The sequence below is a fragment of the Myxocyprinus asiaticus genome, chromosome 8 (assembly GCF_019703515.2).
Source record: "Myxocyprinus asiaticus isolate MX2 ecotype Aquarium Trade chromosome 8, UBuf_Myxa_2, whole genome shotgun sequence".
Taxonomy (NCBI): domain Eukaryota; kingdom Metazoa; phylum Chordata; class Actinopteri; order Cypriniformes; family Catostomidae; genus Myxocyprinus; species Myxocyprinus asiaticus.
In genome coordinates this window covers 39886724-39905410 of record NC_059351.1, presented here as the reverse complement: position 1 = coordinate 39905410, position 18687 = coordinate 39886724, and the positions used below count along the sequence as shown (strand labels likewise).

The window sequence follows — 18687 nt, the reverse complement described above, 5'->3', positions numbered from 1 at the left end:
AGAACAGCCGGTTTTTTAAAATAGACAGTACTGTTTTATAGAACGTGTTTAACAAATCAATATAAACAGTAAATAGTACAAATTATTCATATTAACAGTAAACATGTAAAAAAATATAATATATGCAATATAATATCATATTTATTGATGCATTACATGGATTTGTTCATTTTTAAAAAGCCAAAATGATGAAAAACGAATAAAATATAATTATATAATAAAATTAATATTTTCGTAACGTAGTTACAAGGTCCCCTGTATAATAAACAGCATTATCTGGGAGAGAATTTCAAAAATCCCAGATTTCAATGTAGTCTCAGACTTTTCGGCCTCGCAATACAGTATATGTATATCTAGATTGATCTCACTGTGAATTTGGCATTAACATATTCACAGATAGTAGAAAGTTCTGCTACTTAAATTGGTCTGTGGTAAAAAAAAAAAAAAAAATTAAACCATTGCCTCCAGTGGCCAAAGCTGGAAGTGTTGCTGAACATACTAGCACATGTGAGCTCCATATTCTGGGTGAAATGTCCACAGAGTGGCAACAAATGTGAGTTTTTTTTAGCAGTAAATGATGTAATGCAGTTAACAGGAATGCATATTATGTTAACCATATGTCATATCCCAAACCCCAACCCTAAACATTGTCAGTGAAGTATGTGGAAATGTAATCTTAGAGGCAAAATACACCCCTCAAATCTCGCTCATCATTGATGATGTGAATATGATTACTTTCTGGTTTCCACGGGACCAGAACCCGTGTCTCTGAGACTGTTCGCACAAGTCAGTGACTCTGCAAAATAAGGTAAGTGTCATGGTACAAGAATATTTGGCTGCAACATGTCAATTTACTGTGTGTACATGTTGGTATATCAGTATTAAATCTGCCATTCTCCGCCCAGCTCTCTAGATATCAGCATCAGCATTGGCCAATGAAAATCCTAAATCGGTTAACCACTATAGAAAGATATTCTGTTGTAGGATATGTGTCATTAATGTCTTTCTCTGTCTCTCTAGAGTGGAAGATTCAAAGGCATCACTATGGGCTTTCCTCGGTGTTCCTCTGGCCGACGATCTTTCGGACGTACCAAGCACCTCAGCATGGCTCGTTCACTCGATGACCTTGAGGTAATTTTCCCCAATACTTCACATCTCACATTTTCCTACGCTTCCTGTCGTTAGGAATGTGTCCTAACATTCCAGTCCTTCAGTGTCTGTCCAGTCTCTCTCTCTCCAACATATAAAACTTCCCAGCATTTTGATCGTATCACTCAGAGGAGTGGGAATGATTACATAAAGAATGAGTGACCTACGCATTTCTTCAGGGTAAAGACATGCAGACACGCTAAAAAACAAACATATAAAAACAATCAACTCTCTGGAGATCGTGCACTCTTGGGGGCTTATTTACAAAATGATGGCTGCCGTGCGCCTGTAGAGTCAATGCTGCAGTAAGGGTATTCCAGTGTATTAACGGCTCTGGTCACACTCACACACGAGTTTAATTTTAGACCAAGCAGTCAAAGAGAGAGAGTGCATTCGCGTGTCATGTGATGCGCACACAAGTCTGGTGACGGCAAATTGCCATGGCAACGGAGGAGACGGCAAATCATGGACAGTGTCATTTTCAGATGGAGGAGCTCAGGGGCACAAAAAGACTGACAGCACGTCACATCTCAGTCTGGCCTTTGATACCCCGTATGCTAGTGGATATTATGCTTTAATACATTTTGATTTGTGTTCTTAGAGGCTTAATTTAGAACATTAGCTTATTTTGAATGAGCATCAATGTGTAGTTAAAATCCATTAATAACGTATCCACTACCAAGGGGTGTAGCAATCATTAGTTGTGCACGCAAACCCTTATGGTTTTTTATCTTATTTTTATTTTTAACCCTAAGCAGGGTCGTCATTATGGGAGTGGGGTCCTTTATGGACCTTCTCACCATGGTCATTTATGGTATAGCTTAATCATTGAGTCCAGGGAACTACCCATATAAAATTTCTAGCTGGTCCCATGAATTTAAGCGACCTGACCCTAAGCCCCAATATTCTTCTTGCACTGTTTGTGTTTCAAATATGTGTGATATCTTAAATCATGCAGCTTGAGTGGGCTGTGTTCTCAGCCCACTCTTGTATTCCTTGTACACACATGACTGTGTGGCAACACATAGCTCTAATGCCATCATTAAGTTTGCTGATGACACGACGGTGGTAGGTCTGATCACTGACAATGATGAAACAGCCTACAGAGAGGAGGTGCACACTCTGACACACTGGTGTCAGGAGCACAACCTCTTCCTCGACGTCAGTAAGACAAAGGGGCTTGTGGTGGACTTCAGAAGAAAAGACAGAGAACACAGTCCCATCACCATCAATGGAGCACCAGTGGAGAGAGTCAGCAGCTTCAAGTTCCTGGGTGTCCACATCACTGAGGAACTTACATGGTCCATCCACACTGAAGTCGTTGTGAAGAAGGCTCATCAGTGCCTCTTCTTCCTGAGACGGCTGAGGAAGTTTGGAATGAACCGCCACATCCTCACACGGTTCTACACCTGCACTGTAGAGAGCATCCTGACTGGCTGCATCTCCGCCTGGTACGACAATAGCACAGCCCATAACTGCAAAGCACTGCAAAGGGTGGTGCGAACTGCCAGACACATCATCAGAGGTGAGCTTCCCTCCCTCCAGGACATATATACCAGGTGGTGTGTGAAAAAACTCGGAGGATCATCAGAGACTCCAGCCACCCGAGCCATGGGCTGTTCTCACTGCTACCATCAAGCAGGCAGTATCGCAGCATCAGGACCCACACCAGCCGACTCCATGATAGCTTCTTCCCCCAAGCAATCAGACTTTTGAACTCTTGATCTCCCACGATCAAAATACATCAGCACTGCACTTTATTACTCTTACTCTTATATCTCACACCGGACTGTCATAAATTATATTATTATTACATTATATTCTCTCTTAACAACTTACTATCAACCGACAGCCTGAATGTCAATACAGTACAATACAACCTACTGTACATTCTATATATACTATATATACTTTTTTTTTATTGAATAATGTGTATCTATATTGTGTGTATTGTATACTGTACAGTGTATGTTATTATTTGTATATTGTGTTGTGTGTAATCATGTGTATATTAGACTTTAAATTGTGTTGTGTTAATTTGATGTTATCGTAAATTGGTATATGTCTCATCACTGTCATGACTGCTATGTTGATCGGAACTGCACCCAAGAATTTCACACGCCAATGCACTTGTGTATATGGTTGTGTGACAATAAAAGTGATTTGATTTGATTTGTTGAGGCTTTGCTGAGGATTCTTTTTTTCTTTTTTGAGTGAAAATAAGATTTCTTCTGACTTATATTGAAGGAGGGGGACTTTGAGGAGGTCTTTTTCAGTCCCTAGTAAGCACTTAGCAAATCCCTTAGCAACTGCACTAGCAATGCACTAACCACCCAGAACACCTTAGCAACCACTTAGCAGAAACCTGGCAACCATCCACAACACTTTTTGTGTTAAAGATTGTGGTGGCAATAATATAGTTATGATATAGTTTTTAAAGCAATATCACACAAGATTGCTGAATGGCCCTACATCAGCACGGCTGTCATTCGGCCGCAGTAATCACAGCCGTGCTGATTTGAGATGATTATCTCAAATCATTGAGATAACATTTTTGCCCATTCTGATGGTTGATGTGAACATTAACTGAAGCTCCTGACCCATATCTGCATGATTTTATGCACTGCACTGCTGCCACACGATTGGCTGATTAGATAATCGCAAGGATGATTGTTGGTGCCAGATGGGCTGGTTTGAGTATTTCTGTAACTGCTGATCTCCTGGGATATTCACACACAACAGTCTCTAGAATTTACTCAGAATGATGCCAAAAACAAAAAACATCCAGTGAGTGGCAGTTCTGTGGATGGAAACACTTTGTTGATGAGAGAGGTCAACAGAGAATGGCCAGACTGGTTCGAACTGACAAAGTCTATGGTAACTCAGATAACCGCTCTGTACAATTGTGGTGAGAAGAATAGCATCTCACAATGCTATTCTAAGATGCAGGTTGGCGCCGTTTTGGTGACATGAGGGGGACCTTCACAATTAGGCAGGTGGTTTTAATGTTGTGGCTGATCGTTGTATAATGTCATACATTTTTCAAAATCATGCAGAGGGGTAATCACAAGTATGCAAGCAACAGGCTATTTTATAATATGAAGTTTTTCGCACCTGCATTCCAATCTACATCTTGATGTAATCTATGGAGTTATATATGTGCCAAAATTCTGTGTGTGCAAAATTGTATTTTGAGCATGCAAAATTATATTTTGAGCGCACAAAAATGTTCTGTGTGCGCAAGATGATATTTTGAGCATGCAAGTTGATATTTTGAGCGCAAAAAAGTAATTTTGCATGTGCAAGATATTTTGAGCATACAAAAATGTTTTGCACGCACAAGATGACATTTTGAGCACAAAAAAAGTTTTGCGTGCACAAGATGAGATTTTGAGTGCACAAAACTGTTTTGCGCACACAAGATGATATTTTGAGCTCACGAAAAGTTATTTTGAACATGCTTGAACTCAGTATTGTAAAGCAATGTATATTCTTGCAAAGATTAATAATTATATTGCATGTGCAAGATCTCACTCGTTCTCTCTCCTCGTATGCCCTCTGTGTGTGCTCGGAACTTTAGACTGCTCGTTTGCTTTTCCAACCGTATTCCGACAAGTCCTGCCTCCTACGTCAGGATTGGCTATTAGAAGCTGCTTACAAGCGCTCTGCGATTGGACATTTGAGGTAGCTACAGCAAACATGAACATCTCAGTGTAAATGTAGCAGAAGAGCCAACAGGCACAATGCTCCAAGTTCAGTACACACTTTATATACTGTATGCAGTTATCATTACAAAAGATATTTACCCCATGGATTATAGACATACCAGGAATGCTGTAAGGCTTAACTTACTGTAGTGTAAGTTTTTCAAAATATAGTAGCCTGGGATCATGCAATGCTAAGGATTTCTTTCTATTTTTAACAACTCTTTGCAGTCTCAAACAATTGAGGTTCAATATACTGTACATTTAAAATAAACTATTACTCAATCTATGACAGGAGGCATAATTAGCCTCTTTTGCTTTTCTTCCATTTTGTCTCATTAATCAATTTTGCCAGAAGGATTGTGGTAGAATGCATTAACTTCATAAAAACAGCATACTGAACATTTCAAGATACCCCACAGCTTTGAAATGCAAACATAAACAGCTTTTCGAATTTATTATCAAAAAGAGAATGTTAATTTAGGCAATATTTATAATATTTATATTATGCAAAGCTGTCGAAAAAATAGGAAAGGACACACTAAAGAAGGTGGACAAAATAACATGTTTATTAATAAAAAATAATATTTAATATAATAATATCAAAAAGAAGGTTCAGTGGTTGCTGATCCATGGTGGACTGTAATCTGGTCACATTTATTTTAATAAACTGATCTCTCAGAATATCCTTTGGGATAGGTAGAAGTCAAATTTAGTTCCCCCAAAACTATACTATTACGTTAGTCTTAAAGTGTTTTACACATGAGAGAGATTACATTAATATAATTCCATTTGAAAGTGGTAGCTAACATGGCCAAAGTAGTAGCTATGTAAGTGTAACTTGGTAACCTAGATAACCAAATACTAGCCAAGAGAACCATATTAAGAGAGCTAGTCAGATAGTTAGCTTGCTAGTAAGCCTATTGGCAGTGTATAGACTAAAAAATATATTTAATAAAGGTTAAATAAAAACAGTTACATAAACAAAAGAGCTGCTTTCATGTGGTCATAATATGTTACACATTTCCTTTCTTGAAAACAAACTATCCCCTTCTCCTCTTCTTCTTGTTTCTATTAGCAGTATAATCTGTGGTCCAGCCAGCCAATCAAAATTTACCACTTCATCTATGATTGGCTGAAATTCTGGCACATTATAATGCTGTGACCTTGTTGAGCAAACAAGCAGTCAAAGCTATGAGCTCATGCAGAGTTGGTAGGAGGAGAGAGCGAGTGAGATCTTGCACACGCAAAAAACAGTGGAGTTATGTAAATTTCATAATTCTGTGCAAATTCACATTCAAATAAACTTCATTCAAGTGCAAAATTGATTTTTGTTTCCTCAAAGTGAATTCATCTTTGCAAGAAGATACATTGCTTTACAATCTGAGTTCACGCACATGCAAAATACTTTTTGTGCGCTCAAAATATCCTCTTGCAAGCGCATAAAAAATTTTGTTTGCTCAAAGTATAATTCTGCACACTCAAAGTATAATTTTACGCACAGAACATTTTTGTGCTCTAAAAATATCATATTGCACGCTCAAAATATTATTTTGTGCGTGCAGAATTGATAACTCCAAATTAATCCTTCCTCATGTTCACGCAGCTTGTTTTCATCAGCTGAATGGGAGGCTAAACACTAAGTGTGACGAGACTAGCTCTGCGCATGCAAGCCATTCGCGCACCACAAGCCGATCAACTATTTATCCTTTTTCTGTGAATCGCATCTGCAAAATCCTAAAACTTTTTTTCCAGGTTTAATTAATATTTTGAATGGACTCGGATTTTTAAACCACACGATGTGGGTTTATGTTTTCTCTTTTAATCGTTTAATGTAATTTTGAGTGTGACTGTGGTTTAAGGTGAGTGTACCTGTATGCTGGGTTGGAAATCTCAAGGATTAATAGTGGTGTTTTCCTTATTACATAATGTGTTGTTCTGAGGGCAAATAAGAAACAAATGAAACACGGAATGTAGACTATCATCCGCGCAGCCTCTACAAAGCAAAGCAGGCGCGTTTACTCACGCAATTAACCGAAAGTGAAGGCTTTCATGCGCTGCATGAGTCTGTAAGGTATACTGCAGTCTCGTCACATTTTAACTTTTGTTTAGCCTCCCATTCAGCTCATGAAAACATGCTGCGTGATCACGGGGAAGGATTACATCCAGATGTACAGTACTGTGCAAAAGTTTTAGGCACTTGTGAAAAATGTTGCATAGTGAGGATGTCTTCAAAAATAATGCCATAAATAGTTTTCATTTATCAATTAATCTCATACAAAGTCCAGTAAACATAAAAAAGCTAAATCAATATTTGGTGTGGCCACCTTTGCCTTTAAAACAGCCCCAATTCTTCTAGGTACACCTGGGCACAGTTTTTCTTGGTTGTTGGCATATAGGATTAAGCTTCTTGGAGAATTCACCACAGTTCTTCTATCTATTTAGGCTGTCTCAATTGCTTCCGTCTCTTTATGTAATCTCAGACTGACACGATGTTCAGTGGGGGGCTTTGTGGGGGTCATGATATCTGTTGCAGGGCTCCCTGTTCTTCTATTCTAATCTTTTCTATTTGCAAAAGTAATGTTTGAGAGTCTAAATTGTATTTTTCCTATTGACACACTAAAGCTGAAGATATAAATAACCATCTTAAGACAAATGTTTTTGTGAAACATCTTAAGTGCGTAAAACTTTTGCACAGTACTGTAGATTGGAATGCAGGTGCGGAATTTATATACAGTGCATCCGGAAAGTATTCACAGCGCTTCACTTTTTCCACATTTTGTTATGTTACAGCCTTATTCCAAAATGGATTAAATTCATTATTTTCCTCAAAATTCTACAAACAATACCCCATAATGACAACGTGAAAGAAGTTTGTTTGAAATCTTTGCAAATTTATTCAAAATAAAAAACGAAAAAAATCACATGTACATAAGTATTCACAGCCTTTGCCATGACACTCAAAATTGAGCTCAGGCGCATCCTGTTTCCACTGATCATCCTTGAGGTGTTTCTACAACTTGATTGGAGTCCACCTGTGGTAAATTCAGTTGATTGGACATGATTTGGAAAGGCACACACCTGTCTATATAAGGTCCCACAGTTAACAGTGCATGTCAGAGCACAAACCAAGCCATGAAGTCCAAGGAATTGTCTGTAGACCACCAAGACAGGATTGTATCGAGACATAGATCTGGGGAAGGGTACAGAAACATTTCTGCAGCATTGAAGGTCCCAATGAGCACAGTGGTCTCCATCATCCGTAAATGGAAGAAGTTTGGAACCACCAGGACTCTTCCTAGAGCTGGCCGCCCGGCCAAACTGAGCGATCGGGGGAGAAGGGCCTTAGTCAGGGAGGTGACCAAGAACCCGATGGTCACTCTGACAGAGCTTCAGCGTTTCTCTGTGGAGAAAGGAAAACCTTCCAGAAGAACAACCATCTGTGCAGCATTCCACCAATCAGGCCTGTATGGTAGAGTGGCCAGACGGAAGCCACTCCTCAGTAAAAGGCACATGACAGCCCGCATGGAGTTTGCCAAAAGGCACCTGAAGGACTCTCAGACCATGAGAAACAAAATTCTCTGGTCTGATGAAACAAAGATTGAACTCTTTGGCCTGAATGGGAAGCGTCATGTCTGGAGGAAACCAGCCACCGCTCATCACCTGGCCAATACCATCCCTACAGTGAAGCATGGTGGTGGCAGCATCATGCTGTGGGGATGTTTTTCAGTGGCAGGAACTGGGAGACTTGTCAGGATCGAGGGAAAGATGAATGCAGCAATGTACAGAGACATCCTTGATGAAAACGTGCTCCAGAGCGCTCTGGACCTCAGACTGGGGCGAAGGTTCATCTTCCAACAGGACAACGACCCTAAGCACACAGCCAAGATAACAAAGGAGTGGCTACGGGACAACTCTGTGAATGTCCTTGAGTGGCCCAGCCAGAGCCCAGACTTGAACCCGATTGAACATCTATGGAGAGATATGAAAATGGCTGTGTACCGACACTCCCCATCCAACCTGATGGAGCTTGAGAGGTCCTGCAAAGAAGAATGGGAGAAACTGCCCAAAAATAGGTGTGCCAAGCTTGTAGCATCATACTCAAAAAGACTTGAGGCTGTAATTGGTGCCAAAAGTGCTTCAACAAAGTATTGAGCAAAGGCTGTGAATACTTATGTACATGTGATTTATTTCGTTTTTTATTTTGAATAAATTTGCAAAGATTTCGAACAAACTTCTTTCACGTTGTCATTATGGGGTATTGTTTGTAGAATTTTGAGGAAAATAATGAATTTAATCAATTTTGGAATAAGGCTGTAACATAACAAAATGTCGAAAAAGTGAAGCGCTGTGAATACTTTCCGGATGCACTGTAAATAAAATAGCCTAGTTCTCTCTTGCCGTTGCTGGCGTGCCAGTGATTACCCCTCAGCATGCTAATGCTGGCATGCATGCCGTAGGTTGCCGAGCCCTGCACTAAAGAAACTGTTCTCTTCTCCGTCATCTCCTTACAATATGGAAACTCCAGTATCAGGTAAGTGCCATGAGCATGTGTGATTACTCCATCAGATGTGTTTCTCAGCTGTGATAAACCTTAATGCTGAAGCTGTTCCCAAGTGTAGTGTAGTAGTAATCTGAGCGATCATGGAGTGAGAGACCATGACGATGACTTCAAAAGAAACTGCTCGCTGACTCAGTGCGCTGACTCACTGCACGTTAAACTTTACTAGCCTGTAACACACAAAAATTATTTGTCGCCACGTGCTGGTTAAAATCTTTAATGTCAGGGATAAATGAAAAGACACACATCTAGTTCTTTTACACATCTGCGCTGCTCTTGCACTTTAGATTAGAATTCCACAAACACAAGCGGAGTGATACAAATGAGTGATGATGGTGTGAGACATCAGTACACATGGAACGTCTCTTGTCCAATCAAATTTGAGGACTGGAAATAACTGTTGTAAAAAACATTATAACACATGCTAATATAAACTTTTGCCCTATGTTTTTAGGTTATAATCAATGATTTTCAATGGCTTTTATGTGTTCCTCCCACTTTAAAATAGTAATTTCTACCCCCTTTCCACTGTTATGAATAGTCAGTAATGCACTGTAATGCACTTTCTTTGGACTAGCTTCATGCTCGTTCTTATCATATTGAGGTTATAACTCTGTTTTAAAGAGCAAAAGTCCCTTTCAGAGGAGTCACATTGCATGTAAATAAGTCTCAGTGCCACTCTGACGGGACAGTCACACTGTTGGTTGGCATGATAAAATCAAAGAATGAAATGCTTCCTTTAGTTAGTAGCTGGAACAAACACTGGCCTGATTGTATAAAGTTTATTGTATTGGGTGAAGAGGAGAGAAGAACTGTCTTAGCTCTTAAAAGCTGGAAGTTTGTCAACAATCTGTGCTGTTTTAATTCAGAAAAAAGCTTAAGATGGTAAAGGTAATGTAGACATGCATTTAACAACTTTTTAAGACCCCATTTAAACCACATTTTAAGTTTTTTTTTTTTTTTTTTTTTGCTTTTAGTCCATGTCTGTTAGATTTGAAACCATCTATAGCCTAGTGTACTCCTAAAAGTTGACAAAATTAACCTTTAGCAGATATACATATTTAAAATGGAAAGTCTTCCTCTTCTGGGAAAATGGACCAAAAAAATGTATGACTCATCTTGCACTACACTGAATTTTGCCCAATCAAATGCTCTCTAGAATGTGAATGTCCCTCCCCCTAATACCACCTGCAACTGACTAGCAAGTAGCAAATCATGGTTCTTGACTGTGATGTAGCTAAACCCTATTGGCTTTTTTAAATAAAAGGGACAAGTCCTTTAATTTGTACTACTCAAACTTCCTGTTTCAATAGGAAAAACATCAACACAGGAAAGAAAACTGCTCGTCTAGCGATTTCATGGGGTCTTTAATAGTTAAGACAGAAACTGATAATGCTGTGGATGGAAAGGAACCTTTATTGTGATTTAAGACTGCTTTATTTGCTTCTATTTCTCAATTTGCCTTGTCTTCCGGTTGCTTTGTCTCTGTTCTCAGAGCTGCACATGCAGGTTAGCAGCACTTGTTTGTGAACAGAGCCTGCTTTGTGAAGCAGCACAGTAATTAGTGTTAGTGTGTGTTTGTGTGTGTGTGTGCGCTAATGAGCATTGAGCAGCATTCCTCTCGTTAGCAGGGACTCTGGTACAAACTCACAAACTCTCTGCATTGAGGCATGAACGTGCATAGACACTCTTAAATTACATGCTAATTGAATACTGTCCTTAAATGCTGTGACACACACTCTCAGGCTCAGAGATGAAAATACACAAACAACAGGAAAGGCACTAATTACCGGCCTTCCCTTTTCCAGGACGCACACACACACACATGTCCTCTGGCTAGCCTATCATGTAAGAGAAATGGAGCTATGCAGTTATCTTCTCAGTGAGTGTTTACTAGGTGAGCTGGCATTTTGATGTTGTGACATCATGCCAACCTTCAGAGGCTTCAGTTTGCTCACTGAGCCAACAAATACAGGACCACCTCTATTCAAAACTCATCGTGACCACAGTGGAAGTCACGAATACAGTGTATTTTTAAATTCAAAGTAATTTTACAACACACCGATGGAGAATACTTAAAACTGAATGACACCCTCGAGACTGACTTCATAAACACAGATCTTGAAAGTCATTATGAAATCAATACTGATCATGTTTGTTTTCCTACTATACATCACTGGTATTATTGTGAATGATTCATCAGTATACGTTATTTAAAAGATACAAATGTTTTTGCTTTGTAATCTTTTATCAAAATGTAAATAACTTGTTACGTCTCTAAAACTACTTTCCTTATCGGCTGACATAACCAACCTCTTATTTTTCAACCTGTCTCCTTTAATCACCTGCCTTAGAGAATTTTGTTTACAATCCGATGGATAAAATGTTCCACCCTACAGTTTACTGAATTTACCATTTCACTAAGAGATTGATGGGTTTAAATAAAAGGGGTTTGTAACACCATTTCATGTTGACTTTAAGTCTAGTTTCAAAGATTTTCACAAAATTGGAATTTCCATGGATATTGACTAGGAAGCACCAATACCTTTTTTTCTCTCCAGATCTGATTCCGATACCTGAACTCTCAGTATTGGCTGATACCGATCCTAATCCTAAACCAGTGTTGTTGTTGTTTTTTTTTAAATCAGATTAGTATATCTATCTCTTTATGTGTAAAGATACACAAACCTCAAACTACACATTTAATTATAAAATAGAGTAAACAGAAAACAATTTCATGAAAAAAGGTGTAGCCTATTAAGAAAACCTTTATTGTCATCTATACTACTGGATAATGGAGCAGAAAAATTAACTGTAATTCCAGTGAAAAGCTTCAGTGGGCATGAAGCCAGTTCTCTTTGCACATTTGTATTTTTTCACATTGTATCTGGACTAAAGTGGATTAAGATCTCTTTTGTGTTCACTTTAGTTGTGACAGGATATCAGTCCACATTTTTATTAACAGTTATTTTTCTCGAACTCAGTCAATTTAAATATTATTGTAATATGTAATGTAATAATAATATTATTATTGTTTATTATGAATAATAATAATAATAATAAATATTATCGTAATTTCTTTATAACCTTTATAACCCTCTGGCTTTTATTTTGGCAGAATGCTCCAGGAAGACCTTTTGAGTTTGTGTGTAGTTCAAGTTTTTAATATGCTTCTCATTCAAAATCTGGTGAAATGCTTCTACGATGCCATTTTCAATGCATGTTATAAGCGAACCAAACTATCAAGCATCTACTTCTGAGATTGAGTTCTTGTAATGAATGGTTAACAACTTTCTTTTTAAAATGACAGTACTCTGCACTTAGGGGTGGGTGAAATACCAATTGCAGTGTTGCCAAATTTCACAAGAGAAACAAGCAACCTGGTCTGGAAAAACAAGCCCAAAATAAGCTACTTGCCTCATAAAATAAGCTAAAATGCGTAATTAAATGTTTTCTTGTGTGGTGGATTTATCAGCACACAAATCATAACAAATGCACCAGTGTCCTTCAGGATCAAAGTGCATGTTTAATTTTTTCAGGCAACATGAAGTGGTGTAGTTCCTCAAATTTACTGCGATGAACCCTTTGGCTTCATTAAAAAAATTATCTGAACTATATTAACCAGTTATAACCGGTTCCAATTCCACGAGTTCTCGTGCTTTGGATTTTTTGGTGAATGAGGCATACTGTCTGATCCGGCCCCTAAGAACCACCTTAACTGCTTTCCAAGCCACGCCCACAGAGGATACTGAGGACCAGTTGGTCTCCATATAAACATTGATTTCAGCCTTTAACATTTGTTGGAATTCAGGAGTTTGCAAAAGGGATACATTATGTGGCAACACCTCTAAACTCACAAGGGCGAGATCTGAGACTAAAATGTTTCCAATTGAGCAATCAGCAACAGATGATATGAGGGACTTATATATATAATATATATATATATATATATATATATATATATATATATATATATATATATATATATATATATATATATATATATAGATAGATAGATAGATAGATAGATAGATAGATAGATAGATATTTTAGAATAAATCTTATGGACTGATGAAAAATATTTAAAAGTTAATATCTTTAAGACCAAGATTTTTACACATCCAGTGAAGTGTCAATGTTGCTCTAGGGGACTTACACACTTTTGCTTCACTATGATCAAGTCTCCTCCCAGTATTATATCATGAGGTGTGCCAGTGTCTTGCAACATCCTTTCAAGATCTATAAAAAAGCACTGATCATCAAAGATAGGTGCGTAAATATTAGCCAAAATAAGACTTTGCCCCTGAATTTCTGCTAAAACAATAATGACTAATTTATCTTTAGTCAGTTTGAGACATTTGAATTGTAGATGCTTGCTTATCAGTGTAATGACTCCCCTGTTCTCACTTGAGCCAGCACTAAAGAAAACATGTCCACCCCATATCTTCCCAAATTTTTCAGCTTCCTGCGGGGAAAGATGCATTTTTTGAAGAAACACTATATCATATTTCTTACACTTAAGAAGAGATATAACCTTCCTTCTTTTTATGGGGTGCCCCAACCCATTCACATTCCACGTGGGGAGAGATAGTACACTCATATTAACATTTGTCATTTTGACATATGAGAAAAAAATATTGTGTGTCAAAGACAAAATTATAAAGACCACATTACAATATTAGTGCAACAATCAAAACCCAAACTTCCCCCCGAACCAAACAAACAGAAAAAGAAAAACGTGCGCATTAACCCCGCGCACGACAGTGCCAACTGGCGTCCATCCCTCTAAACTCAAACAGTTCATGTACACCCATGAGAGCTTTGCAGTCGGATTGCTCAAGTCCGGTGTTTCTATACAAACTATGTGAGACAGAATTACACAACAAAAGATAATCTCTAAAACAAACTCTAGCCAATAGGAGGCATAAACACAAAGAACGTGCAGATTCACCCACAAACTGTCCCAAAGGAGTGTTACTTCACAAAACAAACTCCAGCCGCTAGGTGGAACCAGCAAAAAAAACAAAAAGGCACTAATTTTCCTCGGACAGTCAAACGAATGTTCAGTGAGCCAGCCTATTCGGCTGCTACATGAGTGCAACAAATGACCTAATCACTCCAATGTCTTGCAAGAAATACTCCACAAAACAAACTCCAGCCAATAGGAGACATAAACACAAAGAACATGCAGATTCACCCACAAACTGTCCCAAAGGAATGTTACTTCACAAAACAAACTCCAGCTGCTAGGCAGAACCAGCACAAAAGAAACAAAAAAGGCGCTCCGTTTCCTCAGACAGTCAAGTGAATGTTCAGTGAGTCAGTCCACTCGGCTGCAACGTGAGTACCACAAAATAACTTACTCAGTCCATTGACTTTATGAAGGACATCGCTTGCTGGGGCCATCCTTATCATCTATTCTCAGTTTGGCCGGGAACATCATTGCAAAAGCAACCTTCTGTTGATGTAAGAGTTTCTTGCATTCCTTGAATCGATCACATTTCTCTCTTGTCGAATTCCCAAAGTCTGGGAACAAGAAAATGCTGTGGTTCTTCCAAGAAAGTCTTCCTTTATTCCTCGCCTCGCATAACATGAGATCTTTATCGGATAATCTCAGAAATTTGGCCAGAATTGATCGGGGCCTGTCTCCCTCAGCGGATCACCGAGCCGGAACCCTGTGAGCTCGCTCGATTCCCAGTTTATGGCCTGTTATATCGAGCAGACTCAGAAAGAGCCTGTGTCATGAATTTCACCATATCTTGACCCTCCTTGGCCTCAGGAATTCCAGCAATTCTGACGTTATTCCGCCGACTGTTGTACTCCAAATCCTCCAACTTCTCCCAGACATGCTCCAAATCCACCTCGTCGTTAGCAGATTAGCAGATAATTCCCTCTCTGATGACTCTAGATAATCGATCCGTTTCTTGACATCCCCCACTCTTGTAATCACCTCAGAGAATTTCGTCTCCATGGCAGTGATCGACGTATTACAGCAAGATCCTCCAAGTCAGCAACGACCTTTGTCAGCATTGCGGACATGTTCAACAATTCTCGCCAGTTTTCCCTCACTTCTCCGGCCAATTCGTTCTGGGCCTCCGGGGGGGCATCAGCTTGAGCACGTAAGTGTCTTTTAATGTCTCCCGAGCCTGAGGATTTTGAATTCTTTGACATATTGTCTTCCTAGAACAGTTATGGAACAGAGTGTATCGATTCTCATCGGTTTATGACATTAATAGTGTTAAAACTAGCAAAGTGCACAGAGCTTGTCGTTCACACGTCCGAACCTTGCATGGCACCACACAACTCCTCCAATTCTATGTTCTTTTAATAAATTTGTGTCTTGCTGGATGGATAATGTCATATGTGGGCATTTCCTAATCAATAGCATGAGCAACATGCAGCGTGTTTTTAAACTTGGTAATTTTCCATAAGGCCACAGACGACAGGAGGTACATAGGTTCAGCATCACGTAGCATCACATTTCGAGCCATTCTGGTTGACTGATTTATCACAGTGACTATTCGTCTCATGGGTCATAATACAGTGCCTGTGGATTCTTAAACAGCTTATGGAGCTCTGAGAGAACAGGGTTGGGACTTGTTGAAGAGTGTAGTGCTTCATACCTGCATTTCGTTTTATTAGCGCCTGTCAAACAAGACAAATCCAAATACACACTCACAAATAGACTGCAAAATGAAAATTACACATTCATGTGCCACTAAAACAGATATATTTTTTGATCTTTTTTGTGCACATTTACTGCAATTATATATACCCTGAAATAAACACATGCCAGAAAGCCTAGCCCCCCTGAATTGTTTCAACACACACATTCATTCTGATTCTGTCACGCTCCCCTCTCTGAGCAGATGCTGTGCTCCAGGCATACTAAGTAGGTGACACAACAAATTGTGTAAATAACATAAAGAATCCCACTGTGCACCACTTACATTGCAGTGCGTGTGTGGCTGTTTCTCACGGCTCTGTGAAGTATGAGTGTGAACACACACTCTCACTCTCACTTGCGAGCGTGTCTCTGCATCTCTGTCTGTGATCCCTGGGCTCTGTGGGTGGAATAGGAATACAGCGGAGTGGGTGGAAAGACAGAGCGAAAGAGAGAGATAGAGAGATGAACAGAATCAAACAACACAAGACATCAATGCAGTGACAGGGACAGACTGTGAACGCTGACTCTCTCTCATTGCACACTTGTGTGCACTCACACACTCATACACACTCAAACACACACGCTGAATTGGAAGCAGCCAGTGGATGGATGTGTTTACAGAGCGTGGAGTCATTTAATGCCCGACTGTGGAGTCTTACACTGCCATACATGGAGTCAACTTTAAACGTCAATCCTGATGGAGTGAGTACCTGTGCATACACAGATGCACATTAGTGCAAACTACCTTGCTTGTTTGATCTGTCAAGTCATGTCAGGTTGTTTCCGAGGAGGTGGGGGCTGAGGATGCACTGTTTGTCAGTTTTTGAACACAGGAGTCAGTGTCTGTTGTTAATATTTAAGAGTGTGGTTGTGATCAAGAAGCTGTCTTTGGATTCTAACACTGCTTGCACAAGTGCTTGTAAGATTCTGCTTTGGAATGCAGGTCTTTGTCTGTCGAAGCCTCAAATTGGTTTAAAAACTGTGCTGAGGCATGGGATATCAAGTGTGCTTGTGTCTTTACACTAGTTGGATGGAATTCATTTACATAATTAGTTTGACGTTTTAGTTTTATATGTGTTTAATTAGCTAACTTTATGATGAAATGGGCAAGAGGAAATATGTTTTTAAAAAGTAATCATATAATTTACCTTTTATGGTTTGATCACGAATCATCTTGCATATCATCATCATTTGGCTTGATTGGTCCAATCTGGCGTTATTTAATTGTTAGGCACTCCTGATGAGAGAATTTTGTATTTGTTATGCTTTGGAATATGCATATGCAGTCTTTCAGCATTGTTAGAGTTTTATGTGGTTATTGAGGCTTCCAGGTGTCATCTATGAGTTGTAAAGCAGTTGTATCTTTAAACTCAAGCACCTCTGTTGCGCGAGTGTCACAGTGTTTTATTGTTGAAATTGTCTAGCTTTCATCAGACAAAACAACCATTTCATATAAAGTGTAGCTTCTCTTCCCTTTAAGAAAGAAGAAACACTAACCAAAAAGTTTAAAATATTTTAATCAGATCCCAACGAGGAAGCTAGGGAAATTATCTTGGCTGTTGTAACACAAATAGTTTGTTAGTGAACATATTTGTTCTGTAATGAAGTTGTTTCTGTTCATGCTAATTAGTTATTGAACTGTTTCATTTAAGTTTTGGGAAAAGTGTGTGTCTTTTTTTGTGGAGAAGTATTTCACGTTAAAACTAGGACACAAGCTCATTAGAGAAATCTTTTTAATTATGTCTTTGTATCTCCAATTCTAAGTAGAATTTAACATCTAAATTACACAAACCTTGCAGACTTCGTAAAAATATCTAAACATTTGTAAGAATTTCTTTTAATAATTTGTATTAGTAACATTTAATAATTGTGAGAGTGCACCACTTATATTGTGTGTTGGAAAATATTGCAGAGGGCAGTATTGAGGCAGGGTTTGTTTCTTTTAATGAAGAAATCACTTGAGAGAAAGTTACAGACATGTAAAAAATATACTTTTTTTTTTTTTTGTAGGTTATACATTATGTATATACAGTAAATATACTTGTTATTTACACTATGTATTGTTGAGTGGTGCCACCTTCATTCTTGCAGTTCTGAAGGTGTAATGAAAAGAATATCTTGAGTTAGTCAGATGCTCCCTATTTTCTGTTACACAAAAATATATTTCCTGCTTTTGTAGTGTTTTAGATGTGATGTCAGCATTTGTTACACTATTTAAACTCTGTCCCTCTTCTAGACCTTGTACATTTTTAATGTAATGTTTTGCAGTGTTGATCAAGTTTGTCATCCAATATATGTTGCTCTGGTTAACATTAGTGTTGAATAATAGTTAAGTAAATCAAAAGTAGTAAATAGTCCTATAGCGTAGTTGTAATAAAACCATTACCTTGAATCAGATGATGGCTAAATGGCTATTATAACTTCAGCCTTTTCTCACAGAATCATATACAGGGCTCGACATTAAGCATTGTCATATGCTTGTCCTTTGGACAAGTAAATTGGTCATGCACTTGTACGAGTAAAAAAGTTACTTGTCCAGAGACAATAACAAATGAAAGGACGTAAGAAAGAAAATAGAAAAGCCTCCATCATCATCATTTACATCT

The 18687-nt window shown here is 38.6% G+C and overlaps 1 protein-coding gene across 2 annotated transcripts in view; it reads left to right on the top strand.

Annotated features, from left to right (window-relative positions):
* Positions 1–18687, top strand: part of LOC127445364 (regulator of G-protein signaling 12-like) — a 116136-nt gene that overhangs the window by 47507 nt on the left and 49942 nt on the right. For both annotated transcript variants that reach the window (XM_051705399.1, XM_051705400.1), the window contains exon 3: positions 1021–1131. In XM_051705399.1, the coding sequence (XP_051561359.1) occupies positions 1021–1131 (111 nt within the window). The remainder of the gene's footprint in view (positions 1–1020; positions 1132–18687) is intronic.